Raw genomic sequence first — 19,069 nt, 5'->3', positions numbered from 1 at the left:
TTCGGAAAAATTTTTGTTTTTGCATGTTTTGTCACATATACACAGACTCAAACACACACATTATATTTATACGAGTTCATGGGCTTGTTCTAGTTCTGCCTGGTTAAAAAAGAAAAGTACAAAGGCTTGAAATTTTGTGCTACTTGTGCTTAATTTCTTTTTTATTCTGTTATTATTTTATTTATTTTATTATGTATTAAAGTACTTGAATTTACTTTTAAGATTATTTTAATTTAAGCTATTTTTTATTAATTTTAATTTATTTTATTATTTTATTGATTTAATTTGCCTGAAGATGATTATTTTGTACTTTTGTCTGTTTTAATGGTTGCATTAAAAAAATAAATCAGACGTTACTCAACAGTTACTCAGTACTTGAGTAGTTTTTTCATCAAGTACTTATTTACTTTTACTCAAGTATTATTTATTACTTCTACTTGAGTCATTATTCTGAAGTAACAGTACTTTTACTTGAGTACAATCTTTGGCTACTCTACCCAGCTCTGCCCGTTTCTAAGCAGAAGCTAAAGAATTACTCTGTCCAGAAAGGGCAAATGGCCAGAAGCGAAGAAGCCTGGCAATCAGCTGGACTGCACCCACCTTACAGTAGTCTCCACAATTTAGCCATTTCAGCTTAGTTCATGTTAATCTATTATGCTAACCTCATTTTATGTTAATTCTGATCAGCTTTGTGCATCCATCAAAACGAGAACCACCTAGTTCCATCCAAGCTCTACCAGAGCAGCCATGGCCATCTGTCACTCGGTGAACGGCCCAGGCTAGCCGCGGCCTGGCCGGGCGGCTCGGCCGGAGCAGCAGGCGGCTGGCGGTGTTCACCACTGGGACTCCAGCCTGTTAGTGACCTTTGACCTGGTGGGAAGGCTGCCAGCTTGGGCCGGAACCCAGAACTGACTACCATTAACAGCACAACAAGCCATATCATCTTTAAAATACGAGGGATAATGCTCGCTAAGCTGGTAAATCACAGCTCCCATAATGCTAAGCTAAAGTGATGACAGTTGGCTATAGACACCATACATCAGTGTTTCCCAACCCAGGTCCTCGAGGCCCACTGTCCCGCATGTTTTAGATGTTTCCCTTCATCATCACACCTGATTCTAATTAATGGTCCTAATTAGCTTGTCATCAAGGTCTGCACAAAGTTGATGACACAGGTACTTGTATCACGGTGTCAGTGTTGCCAACTCCTCAGTAAAGAAAGTAGCTATTGGCTGTCCTAAAAGTCGCTAGAAGTCGCTAAATGACATCATCGTCTAATTTGCATAATTGGCAATTTGCATATAACTGTAATGGACGCTGTAGGAGAGAGGAATAACGTCGTGGGAGAGACAAAAGTGAGTAAAAAACACCCTAAATATGTTTAGAACTACAAATGTACAAAAATAATTTCAACATTAACAACATTTAATGATTTTAATGCTTTGTCTAGATCCACATTACACACATCAGTTTTGTCCTGTATTGTTAAATGTTATAACAGCAAATTTAATCAAAAGATTGTTATGTAGGCTGCTAGCTCTACAACCAACCCTCCTCCTTTATCCGGGCTTGGGACCGGCAAAGTGACCCAAAAGAAAAAAAGAAATGTTTACATTTACATCCCGCTCTGCAAGCCAGCAGCGGCTTTGCACAAGCGCATTTCATTTGCAGTCTGGACGCGGAGTGGTGAGGGTCTCCTCTCTGCTCTGCTCTGCACACCAGATAAGTCTCCAATAACACCAGAAAAAGTTGCTAGATTTGTCGCTAGTCGCTTTTTGGAAAAAAAGTCGCTATAGGGGTTTGAAAAGTCGCTAAATCTAGTGACAAAGTCGCTAAGTTGGCAACACTGCACAGTGTGCTGAAGCAGGGTAGCATCTAAAACGTGCAGGACAGTGTGCCTCGAGGACCAGGGTTGGGAAACACTGCCATAGATTGCAATTTAGCTGGGACTCTCAAATGAAAAAAAAAAAGTCCCCAATCATTCATGTACAGTTTTCATGGACATAAAACCTCTCCAAAACTAATTGCTACTGTAAAGCCTATGGTGGTTGACTTCATCGTCATCCAGGGGAACGCACATAGTACCACCTCCATGTTGGCATCAGTCTAGCAAGACAAATGTAGCCCCCTCTTGGTGATGACCACAGTGATGCATCACAACACCAAACCAACCCAAACATCTTGCTACAGCTTATTTTTTGCTTGCCACAAAAATGAATAAAAGGAAAGTCTGTCTGAGTTAATTGATTCCAATTGAACCTTTTTTTAATTATCATAAAATTATCATATAAAATGCAACAAGTTGCATTTGATATTTATGCTTTGTATGCACATATTAAATAAACAAAACAGGAAAAAGACAGATTTTGATACAGATTTTGTAAGCTGCATAAACGTTTGTCAGCCACAGAAAAGACAAACTAAAATAAAAATTTGTTGGCACAACTCACTCGCTTAATCCTTATATCATCCCCACAGATCTCTGTCAGAAAAAATCTGATCTCGATTCACAGCTATTGTACATCATGTATGTGTTACCACTTTAGTCTGAATCAACAGATCAGAAATTTCATGCCGAGTCAACCGGTAAGGTCATTTTCTTTGGAAAAAAAAAAGCTCTGTTTAATTAATGGTAGTACTTTCCTCTAATTAGTGCATTTTTTCATATTGCAAAAAATATAAGAAAAATAAAAGGTAATAAGGTCAATTTCTACAAAAGTCACATGGCCTTTGTCAAAAGATTGAAGCCGTGACCAAAGTCTCCCTCTGATATTTCAGAGCGACACTTTCTATTTAAGAATGCGATCGTCCGTTATGACTTTCATCCGATCTAGCAGATTTAATTTAGAATCTGACCTAATCGTGAACTCAATACTTCTTCATGTATGTCAGACAACTGAATGATATGTAATGTCTTTGAGGGATGCATCAAGGATTCCCAATGATCCACAAACACCTTTGACTGGCAGGGATTTACACCACATTGTAAAGCAGAGGATACTTTCATTACTTTCAGGTTTTACAGCCGCAATGAGTGTTTTTCACTAAATATTCAACAACAAAGTCTATTTAATTGCCTTAGATGGCCCGAGCCTGGCATGCAAGCCAAATACAAAGTGTCTCACAAACACAAAGAGCTCCCTATTTCTGGCTTCCTCAAAGAAATATCTAAAAGATCAGGAATGCGAAGAATCTCTCAGGGAGTGTTTTGAGCAAACAGGTGACCTTCTGAGACTACCTTGTTAGGATTGTATGACCTAATCAGTCTTGAATGAGATTGTTTCTAATTAAATATGGTGAAATTCCTCTTAAAGCAGAGAAAGATAGAGACCAGAGATGCAGAAGAGAAGCCTGCCTTTCACTATCACGCAGGATCATGCGAATCGACAACACAACAGGGGGACACGTCTCTGACGTAGAGATGAACATCAAATAATTAAAGGGGAAAGAATAAACCTGCAAAAGCAGATGATCTCTGTTTTTTTTATTCAGATTAAATAGAGCAAGGTTTCAGAAAAGAAGCTGTACAATCAATAGGTTTATCACACTGACAGTTCAAGGAGGCCATTGTTTATCAGTGTAAAGCCTGCTGCTGTACTCCCTCTTGGGTCAAACTCCATTTTTGCAAAAGTGAATTCCCATCAAGGAAAAGAGTAGATAACGTATAAACGCTTTGGATATTCCCCTTGACAAAGAATCTCGGTCAACCTGCACTCTCATCCTTAAGTGAAACTAAAAACAGATTAGAGTTTCTCACGTGTTGTGGTTAAACCTCCAACTTAAGAGTCGAATCCGTTGAATCCGAGAACATCAGTACAAGCTTTTATTTTCGATTTTAAAGCTTGAGTTCTGCAATCAATGCCAAACTATACTTTAATGCCTTACTTTGTAGTTGTTTTTAACCGTGTGATATGCATATGCAGGTCGAAATGTTAGAAGATCTAAAATCAACACACATCGTTATTGCTCTCCGTTTTGTTTGGGTGTGATTTTGTCTATATGAATAAATCCCACTGTGTAAAGTGAAAGTTCCTATCAAAACATAATAGGGCTTAAAGGAGCTGTCTGTAAGAAATGGCCAAAACTGGTACTGCAGTCACTTTCAAAATATTGTTGAGCGGCGTGTACCCTCCCCCTCCTCCCCCCGACCAGAGGTTGCCAGGTAGGCTGCAGAATGCAGCAGGAACGTAGGCTGCCATGGCTGCGATAATTAGAGCCGAGCTGGCAACCCGGATGCCGAAACATTACTGACTTGGTGATTGGGAGATAGGTGGAGGGTGGAGCTTCAGAAACAATACTGACTTGGTGATTGGGAGATAGGTGGAGGGTGGAGCTTCAGGCCAAAACAAAAAATGACAACATAAACATCAGTTGAGGGCTGCAACTCCTCTTTTTAAACTGGAATATCCTGGCTTGAGTGCTGTTGTCAGTGACATAAGTATTTGAAATGAACATGATTTTTAAATGTCTGTTGACATATCGGGGTCATTTTATGATTCGTTTTATTATTGCTCTTACATACAGCTCCTTTAAAGTGACAATACAAAATTGCTGAAAAAAATCAAGACCACTGATTTTGCTTTTCTGTTTACCAGCATCCACCTGTGTGACTTATTGAAAAGAAAGGCAGCAAGTCCCCCTGATAAGAATGTTTCACCTTCACCACGATGTGAAGACCTTCAATAGCCAGACCAATATCCTCCTTTTCTCATACGTTCACATACTCCACCCGAGACTCTGTGTACCAGCGTCTCAGCGCGATGAGGACTGTACACGTCTTTGTTCTTGCCTAACTGCGAAGGTCCTGGCATGGCTTTTTTATTTAACTGGCACTGTGCCTTTGGTGGGAAGGAGGCCCACTTGCATCGATACAGATCATCATCAGGGGCTCAGCTGCAGGTATTCAGTTTTCTGGGCAAGGGTTACACTTCGCCTCGTCTTGGTCCTGTAACAGTAGAGTTGCTCAGCTGCTTCTTTAATGAGAGGAAGCATCAAGTGAGGAGCGTTCTGCGCTGCTAGGCAGTATCATCACAACAGAGGTGTCAAGTAACAAAGTAGAAATTTTGGTTATCTATACTTCACTGGAGTAATTATTTTTCAGGCGACTTTTTACTTTTACTCCTTACATTTTCACGCAATTATCTGTACTTTTTACTCCTTACATTTTAAAAACAGCCTTGTTACTCTATTTCATTTGGGCCTTTAAAAAAAAAACTATCCAGTTAAATTGCTCCATCCAGATAGAGTGAATTTGGTTGTGGTTGTTTCAGATGTTCTTGTCCAGTTTTGTTCTTACATCCGTTCCCTCAGATTCCTGCAACTAAACTTGGATGTACATTCCAATAAAGTTTAGGATAAAAGATAACATGCCTCTGAAGTTTGACTTTTTGCACCATTAAAATACTTATAGGCAACTAGTCATCATATCTTCTGCTCCCTGAAACACATGTTAATGCTCAATAGTACACATATATGGTTCTTTAATATATTTGCATTATACTAAGATGCATTCATTTTCAATGGCTTTTGTCCTTAATGGCCTTTTTCCCCCTTACATTACTTTTACTTTTATACTTCAAGTACTTTTGAAACCAGTACTTTTATACTTTTACTTGAGTAAAAAACTTGAGTTGATACTTCAACTTCTAGAGGAGTATTTTTAAACTCTAGTATCTATACTTCTACCTGAGTAATGAATGTGAATACTTTTGACACCTCTGCATCACAACTTGATTATTAGTGAGACCTGAATAGCAGCATGTCTGGTAGATAACCCAGTGATCATAATCAGCACTTTAGGCTTTGCAGTGATATACAGTATTTCTGTAACATTAAGGTTTATTATATGCAATATAAGGATATATTTAATGCAGCGGTCATCACATCTGTTGTTTCCAACTCTAAAAAAAAAAAAACAAGAAGAAAATCCAGAAAAATTGCACTGTTCTTTCTGCTTGAGTACACAAGTTTGAAAAAGAGGATTTCTGACCTCTGGCCAGTGTGGGAGTTCACCTCTAAGCCAACTTTGGCATAGGAAAAAAAGATCTTATCTCTCTTCATAGTTTACTTGCTCAAACAACCCTCAGCTGTTGTGACTAAAGTGTGAATAAAGTACAATTGTGTAACAGTGCCCACTGACACATGGTTTAGTCAAGACTGACACGTTTGCATTCATCGTCGACTAAAACTGACAACGATGGGAGACCAAACGAGGCTGGATCCCGTGGAAATCCCCAACACCCTTCCCACCAGAGATCTAAGCTTCCACAACAAGAAGACGCAGCAAAACAAACAATCTGAGCCTCCTCTGTCTCTAAAGCATTCAGCCAAAGCCATAAGTACTGCCAGACAAACATACTGAAAAACAGCCCCGAGCTGCACAACAGTTTCTACTTCTGTTGTTTTGCATTAGTCTCAACTAAAACAAGGTTTCTTTTATTTGAGGGATGTTTCTGTGTTTCGTGTTCTACTACGTCTAAGTCTGATCAATCTGGGAATAAAAGCTTGTGTTGTTAGCTCACATTGCACCACAGTGGAAAAATGTGTTCACAAAGAGGAACAGGGTTGGTATAATGCAGCCTGCTGATATGTAACTGCACCTCTGCAAGTTCAAACACGGCCTGCGACTCTGGGAAAGGTCTACGCAATCACTGTGTACGAGTTCACTTGTACTTTAGTTGAGGACTTGGGGTGCATAAGTAAACATAAATTAAAAGGCATCATACTCTTCCTGCTCACCCTGTAGAGAACAGAACAAGAGTACAGCACTCATTCCTCTAATTAATCCGAGGATCAGGTGAGTCAGCGATGGTAAAACAGAACACGATGGACAGAGATTTCTGAAAAGCAAACAAAGTGAGCTGTAGGTCAAAAGGAAAGAAAGGAGCTGGTGCTCAAACAAGAACGAGCCTGGGAGTTTAAGAGCAAGACACTTAAACTGGTTCAAAGGACCTCATTCTGACTCATCTTGTAAATAAATGAACATCTGAGGAGGTCTCAGTTTGACGCCGTCACTACTACTACTACTGTCATCATTTAGCAGACAAAAAAAAACTGAAAAAAAGTTTGAAAAAAACGACAAAATGTTCTGACTATGCATCGATGCAAGTCAATTTAATACAATAAACTTTATTTACCCCTGAAGAGCAAATAATTCCAGTACAACCCGTCCAAGAGAACAACTAAACAAACAAACAACATAGGACATGGGTGGACAGGTGCCTGAGGCCACAGACGCTGTGATTGGTCAGCTGTACTGCGTCATTTCTGGTACTTAGCTTTTCCGCTTTGGCTCTTCTGCCAGACTCGTTCAAAAGACGTACAGACCACGATAAAATAAAAGCATTTGCTGCTCCACATCCATCAGTTCCAACTCCCATTATGCCTTTGCTCATTAAAAAAAAAGCACAATAGGAAGGTAAACACTAAACCATTGAGTTTCACATGAGGTCACGAAAAATCCTTCCTGAAAATACAAACGCACCAGCATTTTGGCAATGCTTCCCTGCGCTCTTTGATGCATGAACCTCAACGCAGAACTTCCCTTCCCTTTCCGTCTAGTTGACATAGAAACATAAAGCATAAAAACATAACACATTAAGTCTGAGCTCCTCCAGTCGTCACTAAGCCACATACATGTATGCACAGTAGATGGAGCTGCCAGGAAGTCGGACACAAGAATGGCATAAATAATTTGACACTAGTCATCCTTTTTATATTTCTCAAGAGAACAAAACTTAAGAAATGCGCATTTCTAAGGGAGGTATTAACTGTATGATTGTCACAAGACCTCAAAACCTTTCGGTAACCTTGTAATCTAACAAATTCATCAGAAGCGCTGTACTTTCTGAAAAACGCCTCCAGCAGGACCTGAGCGCAGCGCAAACCCCCTGCAAAACCAGACCACGATATTTCTGCTCCTTACGAGCCCCAGGGCCACATGTGACAGAACACGTCACATCGTCAACTTTCCCAAGACTCTCCCCCCAGACTTCAGGTGCATGAGCACAAACCTTTTGTCCTGTCGGTGATTGGTTGGAGCAACGTTTGTCGTGGTTTAGGGGACAGGCTGTCCCCATCCTAATTGTTTCCAGTTTCCAGAGCCAGGGTCAATGGAAATCTGGGGATTTCTTGTGTTCTGAGATAAAAAGCTCCCCGATTCATTTACAGTACGTCCCATCTTAACAACCCATTTTCAAAAAGTTAAAAGATAGATTAAGAACAGAAGAAAAGTCTTTGAAATTAATTCACCTGTTGGAAAAACTATAATTAGTTTAGTCGTAAGAAAATGAATCTATTAATTTTTTCTCTATTCATAACAATACCACCAATATTCTTTGGTAATAATGTACCGTACTTTATAATTCTAACAGACTAATAAATAGTCTTTTTTTTATGCTTCACAGAAAGTGAAAAAACTGCCAATATTATATTTTTTTCCTTTTTCGTGGAAGAAATTATTTTGTGCTTCCCTAAAGGAATTAGCAGGACAGAAGTGGCGATGTGTGCTAACGCAGTAAAAAAAAAAAAAAAAAAAAGGACCATTATAAGTTTAAAGAAATGCACTAAAAGACAAAAATTATATAAGACAATGTAAATGAAAACCTACACATTTGAGAAGCTGTTAAAAACAAACAATGCTTTGAAAAATGAAGCTCCAACCATCAACAGCATTGGTGTTTGAATAGGACTGAGATCAAAATAAAGACTAGGGAAGATTCAAAATAAGATAAATAGGACTGTGTTGGTTCTTACCATGACTATTCCCCTGCGGAGTCTGCCTTCCCGACTTCTGTCCTCCCTTGTGTCCACCCTGATGCCCAGCAGAGGGTCTATCCAAGGCCAGGTCTAGTGCAGGACCTAAACCGGGGCTCTGCCCGTTAGAACAGAGCTTCTTCTTCTTCTTCTTTCTCCTTCCCTTCAACCAGCTGAAAGCTCGGCCAAGGGAACGGCTGCGCTTCTTCAGCCCCCTTTTGCCGTGCTTCTCCTGGGCGAACACTTCAACCACATCCTGGGGAAGCAGGTCCCCAAACCCCAGTGAGTCACGGTTTGACATGCCACCTCACACTGGAGCTACGCCCTGAAAAAAAAAAAAAGAAAAAAGGATGAAAATAGAGAAAAGATGGGAGAAAAGATTTAATTTCACTGAAGGTTAGACTTAAGACTTAGAAATGTATTTTGTTAATGCCATCTAATTTCTTCAGCGTTCACCTTTTTTAAATAATCTATATTGACAATAAAACCAGCTCACGGACTTGAGGCTTGCTTCCATTGACCACATATACAAAGTGATCACTTTATTGTTGGCAGAGTTAAGGTGTTGTGTGCAAGCAGGAAAGGGAATGAAGAGAACTCCATTAATAACATCCGATATTTCAAGTCTAGTTTTCCATTAAAAAAAAAGAAACTTTCTTCAATGAAGATGCTTCCAAAATTGTGGATATTGTTGCTTCATTTTTAAATTTTGCATGATTTTTGAGAAAGCCTCGAAAGTACAAGATTAACAGGCCTTTCCGCTCAAAATTAAAAAGATGCAACACAAAAATCAGATGCGCGTCACATTTCTGGGATGACTCCACTGCGTGACGGTGGGTTGGTGAGCCTCTGCAGCCAACAGACCTCACTTCTTCCTTTCAACCAAACTCCACAGTTCTTCAAAGAAAGAGTTGGCAACGCTCCCTTCATTCCATAACGTGGAGTCATAACTCCCAAGGCCACACCCATAAGCTTCTGCACTTTTACACACTGGCACAGCAGTACCCTGCAGGAACTAAAGACGAGAAAAATAAACATCAACATGTACTGAAGCATTCATATATCCACGCCGTCTCTGTTTCTTGTTTCATTGTCTTGCCTCATTTTTCTCCCCCCCCCCTTTTTTCTTTGTAACCTCTGGTCATATGAGCTCATCTCCCTCCCTATGCTTGCTTCCTTTCTCGACCCACCCTTCACCTTACTAAACTTCCATACTATGAGGCAGATTTCCCAGCCTTGCTCCTGGGGCTGCGTAGCCTACACTGAGCGTCTTCCAGCTGTGCACTTTATTAGATATTTATCTCCAAATCACAGGCTAAATGTAGGAACAAGCTCTCAAGATGACAAGAATCAAGGCTTGTAAGACTGCAGCAGGGTGGGAATCCAGTCAAAAATGAAAGAATTATAAATCCCTTGTGATGTGGAAAAAGTTTATAAAAGGGATTTGGCAGCAGTGTAGCTATTCACTCATGCTTGAGGAACACTGCAAGCTGCTTTTAGTAATGTGTGAAAAATAGGACCAAACAATGTTTCAATCTGTGGGAACACTGCTGTCGTACGCTGAGATGTGCAACTAAACCACAAAAAGCCATGTCCTGTTCCCTCAAGATTACAAAAGAGGCTTTTCCAAAAAAGCTCTCATTCTGACAGCTTGATGTAATTAACAAAGGGAGCTATAATGTGAAGTAAGAGCACTCTGATTGGGGAGATTGTTAAGCAGATGTGCACCCAAGTCCTCATGTTCTGTGCACTGGTGATGAAAAAAAAAGTTTCAGACGAAATCAAAAAACTCATAATTTCACAGTTGGAGTTAAAAAAAAGTCAAAAACAGTCAATCAAATTAAATCTGCAAGCCATACCCATTGACTGGGTCTGATTAACAGTACAGAACCCACCAAACCAAGCACAACGGGGTAGAGACGGGCCGACGATGTCTCATTTAGAGCCTATCTAATGGCACAGGCATATGTTGGTACTGAACCGTAGAACTGAAGACTAAACCCAGAGGAACCAGACAGCAATCTTATCCCTGTTCTGTGAAAGGGTTGTTGATATAATCAGTTGGGAGGCTGCAGTTCTAGGAAAATGCTGTTTGTGAAGTGAACATGGAGGCTGGAAACTTGAAGGACTTTTGGAGTCTGCATCTGAATTCTGCCTCACAAAATCTGTTGACTCTATAAAAGATGGACAAAACCATTTGCTTGTGGTCCTTCTGAAAATAAATGTCTATTGCTAGTAGATACAAGCATTTAAAGAAACATTTATCTCCAATCAGCTTAAAAAAACAAACACTCTTCAGCCTCATCCTCCTCTCAAAATGTTATCACTTCCAACTCCAGAAAGGCTGACATGGCAAACCCAAGACTTCTGAAGAAAACTTCATAGATGATTGAATACTGCACTACCGATTAGTCATTACATCAGCCTACGCAAGTGTCAATCAGCAAACTAACACAGGACCAGATTAAAGAAAGCCTTAATTAATTATAAAAATAGCCTATATAAAATTCACCAATTTAATTCTGTTTTCTTTTTGAACAATGAAAAGAAAGCTAAATTATCCAAAACAATGATTCTGCTGCTGTCACACAAGCAGGACACAACAGCGGTTCTCTATCACTGAGCTGTTGCCGTTTCCTTGGAAACACCTGGATTGTTGAGTTTTGCTGGTTGTCAACAGACGCAAGCAAAGACAGGCTCAACCACTGAAGCTACAAAGATGAAAAGTTATGTTTCTGCAGTGATATGGATGCATTCTTGTGTTGTAAGGGTCAAGCATCGACCACATATTTCAGTCCACGCTGGAAGAAGTTTTACTGGAACGAACCACAACTAATTTGACTTTTTCATTTTATATGCAGAAGGACAGAATACTTTTTTTAGATCCTGAAAATAATCAATCTTAAATAGGAGCCTCAGAAACAGCATTGTTTCCCTCCATAAGAAAAGGGCGCCGTCTCCTGATACTGCACATATTATTGATAATACCTTTCCAAAGTCATAAATGGTACTTTAATCTCTTTTAAATATGTAAATTTTAAGCATGTGCTGCTTTTTCATCCGTGCTGAAATTGCACACACAAAATGCAAATATGGTCAAATATTGTTTTGTCTTGAATTCACAGGTGCTAATTAACTTCTCTCTCTCTCTCCCGCTCTCATACACACATAAAATCTGTGAACAACCCATTCGATATCAAAAGATATTTCAGTCTGAAATGTTGCACATTACAAAATGATTGCCTGAATTGCCTCCTTTTAACCAACAACACCCAGAATTTAAACAGTCTGGGGTTTTAACTACATAATCTGTTCCCACTTTGCACAAGAAAACCTTACTCAAAAAAAAAAAAAGTTTTAATCGTAGGGTCTAGCTGTGTAAAGCAGAAACGCATAGTAAATTGAAAGTAACCACATGTAAACATCATTCTGCATCAAGTAACATTTCCATGGTAAAAATGAACACTGTCCTCACACAACACAGACATTCTTCACATCAGGCTCATCCAAGCTCTAAACAAATGTGGGTATTTTTAACTTGTTACCTTATTGCACACAAATTTAACTTGTTATCCACTGCTGCTGCAAATGTAGCTTAGTATGTACCAGACACATTAAAAACCAGTAAGCTGCAGTGAAACACCAATAACAGGGAAGAGGATGCATCTTCTCCAGAAAGTACCAGGCCTCTCCCTGCACTTAGCTCCATGTTTCTCCTGCTCCAAATTACAGTCATTTAGGCATGACTAAGACCCGCACCAGTCCTGGATACAGCCCGCCAATAATCAGATGGCACTTTCGGGAGAAGAAGGCTGGTTTATACTTTCAGCCCACATGCTGCAGAGAGTCCAACAACTCCACATGTCAGTTCAATCACAGGAGGACGAGAGCTGTGCAGCGAACGCTGGGCTGTGGCGAAGACCACCCAGAGGACATCTGTAGTTTCGTCTTCAAGGTGGTGACTCATGCCACTGGTGGTGCGGTACCACACAAAACAACCGGTAATTTTCAGTTTTGCAAACAAATTCAATATGGTGACGCACAAAGCATCATCATATTGAAGAGAACCCTATGAAATTCTCCAAAATCATCAGCTGAATGAGCTGTTTTTTGGCTTTATAATTAGGCTTAAGCTTTACCCTGTTGTTATTTGGATTTTGAGAAGTCATTGTTGTAGTCGTCTACCGTACAAACAAGCTCTGTACTCAAATTCTGTTTCCACAACTAAAGCACTATCTTGATTACAGAGATGTTTCATTGTCCTAGGGATTACATAACCTATCTGCACCTCAGACATAAAAAGGAAAATCCACCGTCCGAACGTCTGACCAAACTTTTAAGCATATCATCAGGATGTTCCTGATGAAGTCATCTGGCGCTTTAATAACTAACCAGCTGTGTGTCCTCGCTCTATCTGATCCCCAAACACTGAAGCTGCTGTGGGCTTCAGGCCACGCCCCAGCGCTGCTGGAGCCGGCATGTGCCTCGACTTGCTCCTTACCTACCATTTACAAAAGACATCAGGCTTCACATCGGACAAGAGATACCGCTGCAGCCCACAGACCTCAACTCATCACTGTAAAGAAACGCTGACATTGATGGTGTTGAGCACTCAATGACGTGAAGTAAACTATAACCGAGAACAGTTTATACAGTGATGTCAGAGATACTCAGACTCTGACTCGGGGTATCTGGAAACAGAGCGTACAAATGCTGTACGTCTGACAGTTATATGTGCTGGAGCTCGAGGAAATGAATTCCAGAGGAAATCTTGGTTTTCTCTCTTCTTTATCAGTGCAGCCACCAAAGCAAAAGCCATGTGGAGCATCAACACCTGCCTTCCCTGAAGCAAGGTGCTGCTGCACAAGTTACTGTGCAAAATAAATATCCCCTTCTAAGACTGTAGCCGTCACTGACAAACAAATGCAAAAAGGAAAGATGAAAATTAAATTAAAAAACTTGGATGTTATACATTTGCTGAACTGCAAATACAGCAACTCCCAGCAGTGTATCTAAAACGTGCCTTTAAAAGGGCAAATGTACACAATTTAATAGACTTTTGCAAAAGTGACTCCACTCCTGTTTCAACTTCTCAGCCAACAAATTGAATTCAAGAGCTGAAGAACTTGGCCCAAACATGTCATGCAACGCAGGTTAAAACAATATTTGATCCAATCACAGGGAATAAAAACTTTAAAGTCTCAGAGAGGGAGAAAATAAATGAATAAATAAATACATATCAGCCCCTCAGAGCTTACAGGGAGATTGCACAATGCTCATTTTAAACTGTAATTTTATCAGCTGTGGCAAGCGCCAGCAGTCTGAATCTCACAGGTAGTAAGTGGCCCAGGGGACAAAGGAGGGGTCTCCAATGAAATGCAACTTTCTGACTGCACTGAGTCACACAGGGAAGCAGCCGGGACAGATAGTGCTGCCTCATGGAGGATAAGACCAGAAGGAGTGGCAGCGATACGGACAGGCACCTTTGTTTGAACTAGGACTGGCTCAGTTTATCCATTAGGCCATTCACATGTATGCCTAAGCTGTCAGTTTCTCATGACAGGACTCTTATAGCCGGCAGTGAGCAAGTCTGGGATCAGGCTGAGCGAGGTTAGTCTAAGCAAGAGGAGAGAAATGACAGATTAGCAGGATAACACTTTCCTTCAAAGGAGGTGGAAGGATGTTTTGGATCCATTCCAGTCATCTCACAGAAAACCAGGGGTGTCAGCTTTAAAAGAACTACTGGTGAGGAATATAGCAGTTTGTTGGGTTTTTTGTTTTTTTACATTTTACAAGTATTAAGCAAAACTGGTGTTCCTGCGCAGCACCTGCAGGCATCAGTCAGGGCGTTGTCTCTAGGCTTTATCAAACAAAGGCGAGAGCAGTGCTACTCAAGAGCAAACTTGAGTAACCCTGTCTGAACCACAGCTCTGCACATTCATCTGCAAACAGTCAATGCATGAGACATGCGCCGTGATGGATGGCAGTGCTACTTATAAGAGAAAAACTAGAAGCACTCAGTTCCCAGAAATATGAGGAAGTTTCATAAGAATTTATGAATGAGGACATTTTAAGGAAGATTTAATGGAGATGATAGGATTTCCCATTTTAAAAAGGAAATGCCCTCTTTTTTCTTAGCATACTAAACAAAGAATACAGATAGTGCAACTACAAACGCATGGAGTGCTGCTGGGTGTATAAAGAGTATACTTCAGGTGCTCTTCGGCATGGGGATCCAAAAGATTCAAAAGATTGAAAAACCGAGGCACTCAAGAAGTTTAGCATAATATAAAAAACCTTTATTAAATCATGGCTTAGAAAAAGTTTTAAAAAAAAGTTTAACTTTTTCTAAGCCATGATTTAATAAAGGCTTTTTATATTTTTCTAAACTTCTTGAGTGCCTTGGTTTTTCAATCTTTTAAAGAATACAGATACCAAAAAAGAAAACACCCCAAAAGGGTTTTTGACAATTTCACTTCAACACCCAATGTCCAGGGTGGCCCGAAGTTTCCTGGAGCTTGATTTCCTACAAACACATCAGCAGAAACATGTAGCGTCAAAGGACTTGGAATGAAAGATAATCCCTCACTGACATTATGCGGTACTTCTGTTTGCCCTCGAAAGGTAGAGTTTCAGAGAAACACCATGTAGATCACGAGCGATAAAAAATAAACACAACAAACCTTGAGAGACAAACAGAATACAAACAAAGTGAAGTTTTACCGGGTTCTCAGAGGATAAATGTGTTCAGTCTGAGTGTGTGTTTGAGAGAGAGAGAGAGAGAGAACGATGATCTGTGATGGGGTAATGTAAGCTGGTGTGCTCTGAAACGGCTGCAGCCATGCAGCAGCTTGCCTCTTAAGAGTGGCAGCTGCATTCCTCAGAGATTGATAATTACCGTCTGAAGAACTCTTCTTTCCAAATCTGCAACCCCTCCCCTAAACACACGTACACACATCCTCCATCCCTCAACCCTTGCTCCTGGTCTCCCCACCACCCCACACCCCTCTCACTACCACAGAGGGCTCATACAGAGGCCAACAGAGTCAGGAAAAGGGATAATGGCTGGCACATGGGAGTCATTTTGAGATAACATTATAATACTGTATGCGGTTGTGTGTGTCTGCGTGTAGATGGGTTATTAGTGTTCATTGTGCATGTGTGAATTTTTAACTCTTTGGAAATGGGACAGATACGGTCACAAATGGGACTGAGGGTAGGCAAATTTACCATTTATTTTTGGTAAATATCCTCAACTAAGTTGTAAAGTAGAGGTTTTCTTAAATCACAGAGTAGGGGTTTAAAATAAAAGGGGAATATTCAATTTACTCTCAAGTGAATCAGAGATGACAGCCAGCAGAAACACTGGTGGTAAAGCGTGTCCTCTGCATTGCTTCCAGAGGTTGCCAGGAGTCACAGCTTTGGACTGCAGCATCTGTGGGGTTTAAGACCTCTGAACGGGAAGGTCAGACTTGGATATAAAGAAACTGCTGTGCAGAACTAGTGACCAGTTCACAGAGAAAGGCAAACAGAGGGTTTAAAAATACACCCTGACCTTTCTGTGTGTCTCCCTGGTCCAAAACATTTTCCTTTAAAACTGGGACTCGTCAGTCTGAGGGTTGCCTGAGTGACCCACAGTCGGACAAAAATGTGGCATGTTAAAAAAAAAAAGTCCTGAATTAAAAGTAGAACTGATAAGGACTCTTAACACGACAAGAAAAAAAGGAGTCTTTGGGTGCAATTGAATTGGGAAATAGTGCAAATGCAACACCAACTTCTTCACTCCCGACAGACAAAAGTGTCAATAAGGACCCACTGAAGAGTTACTCATCAGCTATCCCCTCTGATTAATAGCACACTGTTTGCCACTCATGACTCAGGCATTTCCTCGCTACAGGCCTGGATGACACACACTTATCACCCAGTTTGTCATGTGTCCATCACAACACTGATAGTTCCTCTTGTTGTGTCTCCTGAACCAACAGTTTCGACCTTTCCCCCACTGAGTGCTCACAGTGAACACAACTAATCCAAACTGTTTCAATCACGCATTTTTAGACTTTTCTGGTATATTCCTCATCCTGTCCACTCCCCTCCTCCTCCGTCACAACCCTCCTGCCCTTATGTGCCTTAATACTTGCATTGATCTTCTCCTGGATCATCTTCTCCAGGAGCTTCCATAGCAGCGCTTGCATAACACACCTGTAATCTCCATGGGTACAAGACTTGGCAACTGGGTGAAGAAGGAGCACCAGTATGTGACACACCCTTTCTAAACAAATGGCCCGGCCTCAGCCTCACCTACCGGAGGGTGCAAGAAGTTAAGCTGCAGCCAAGGAAATGAAAAAAATAAAAAAAAACAGCCCCCAGTCACTGGAAGCGCTGCAAAGTTTCCAGAAAGATTTCGATTTTTGGAGCTGACCCTGGTCCAAAGTCCAGGAGATGAGGGAGGAAAACAGAAAGGGGGAGTCCCTCCTAATATGGTCCTTTTGAACCATGTCAGGCTTATCAGTAGGCAGCAGATCCACATAGGGCTGTTCGATTAATCTATTTTAAATCGTAATCGCGATTATGTAATTAGAACGATGTTAAAACGTGAAACTCGTAAAAACTTCTTTTTTTTTATAACTTACTGTATGTTTGCAAGTGCTGATTTGCTGATTTTTTTTCAGAGATAAAACTTTATATTTTATTATATTTTTAAAAACTTTTTTTCAACTTATTTTACAGAGTATTGCACTTTATTCATTCATTTTTGGTTTAATAAGAGCAAAGTTTGCACTTAAAGCCCAATGGGGCAAATGTTCAATAAAAAAACAGCATATTTGAAATAATTTCTTTGCCTTTTGTCAATTCACAAAATAATCGTAATCGTAATAGAAAATCGGATTTTGAGAGAAAAAAAATCGAGATTTTATTTTTGGGCAAAATCGAACAGCCCTAGATCCACATATGAAGGGTCAGAGATAGATTAAACAATGTATCTGAGCATTATCCAGCAGTCCCCCCCCAAATCAGTGTAGTCTATTGTCATAAGATCTGTAGCTGAGAGGGGGAAAAAAAATCAACACTTCAAGTCTTGAATTACCAGTGGCAGATCCAACCAGTCTCCCACACCTACATGTTTCACTGCATGTATTCACTTTACATCCTTATTTGATTACCAAGTTGGTCACTGATGTCTACATGTGAAAACTGCTCTCTGGACTTCGGACTAAACTTGACTAAACCGAATAATTGAACAATTGAACTTGAACGTGCTTAATGCTGAATTATAGATACGTTTACCTGTTTTAAAAAGGCAGCTTATATGTGTCCCATAATGTTCCTTATCAAAAGTTAACCAGTATACAAGTATACATCTACTTAACTACGTTACAAAAAACTACAAACTAGAACAAAGTTGGGCATACCTTGTTAAACTTTACAGATCCATTTGCAGCGTCTCCCTGCTGCGTCCTCGCTCTCCGACTCCAAACTTTTCAGCTCCCGAGAGAAGATTTCAGGTGAAGCATTTCCGTGAAAACTTCGGCGCACTTCACCAAAACTTGTGGATTTGTTTGTCTGCGTCGGTTCCACTTGGATTTTGAAGATTTACAAGCAGATATGGGTCTCTGCTCTCGGGTGCTGGGGTTTCAGTGAACACTCCACTGAAACTCACCAAGAATGAAGGGAAAGTGTCCGCCTGTGACCTGCAGCTCCCACCTGGAGGAGGCTGCGCTCACTCAGGTGGGAGCGGCTCCGGCCGCTGCGCTGGCGACATCTAGTGGTGGAAGCGCGGAACTGCAAGAGGATTGGAGCAAGCAGGGTGAACCATTTAAACCTGAATTATGGTTCCGCGTTAAATCGTGTAACGCAGAACCATAAATCAGCCTTTATTATTAATAATCTTAATAATATTATTAAGAATCTTAATAATAAAGGGCCGGCTGATTTATGGTTCTGCATTACACCAAAGGAGCTATGGGTGGGCCTGAATGTGCACAGGCCCACCCAGATTGACAGATTGCTCACCCAGTGAGAGTCATGAGTTTTTTTTAAATATATTTCTTACTAAATTTACTTTGTTGTAAAAGTTTCATTGTGTTTTTTTTTTATTTTCTTGAACATTAAGAATGTACCCTGCAATGGGCTGGCGACCTGTCCAGGGTGTAACCCCTGCCTCTCGCCTGAAAGTAGCTGGGATAGGGTCCAGCAGACCCCTGTGAGTGTTGAGAAAAACATGTCTCCCGTCAAATAGCAGCAAAACAATCGTGCTGTTGAAAAGCACAGACCTCCACCAATAAGCTCAGTTTTCCATTCCCCCTTCTAAAAA

The 19,069-nt window shown here is 40.5% G+C and overlaps 1 protein-coding gene across 2 annotated transcripts in view; it reads right to left on the bottom strand.

Annotated features, from left to right (window-relative positions):
- The window catches only part of LOC133462778 (uncharacterized protein KIAA1522-like), a 34,239-nt gene extending 15,834 nt beyond the window's left edge, over positions 1-18,405 (bottom strand). For both annotated transcript variants that reach the window (XM_061744212.1, XM_061744213.1), the window contains exons 1-2: positions 18,168-18,405; positions 8,755-9,079 (exon numbers count right to left, since the gene is read on the bottom strand). In XM_061744212.1, the coding sequence (XP_061600196.1) occupies positions 8,755-9,055 (301 nt within the window). In that variant the 5' untranslated portion in view covers positions 9,056-9,079; positions 18,168-18,405. The remainder of the gene's footprint in view (positions 1-8,754; positions 9,080-18,167) is intronic.
- Positions 18,406-19,069: the final 664 nt, after the last annotated feature.

The sequence above is a fragment of the Cololabis saira genome, chromosome 16, assembly GCF_033807715.1.
Source record: "Cololabis saira isolate AMF1-May2022 chromosome 16, fColSai1.1, whole genome shotgun sequence".
Lineage (NCBI taxonomy): Eukaryota > Metazoa > Chordata > Actinopteri > Beloniformes > Belonidae > Cololabis > Cololabis saira.
This window is presented reverse-complemented; position numbering and strand designations above follow the sequence as displayed.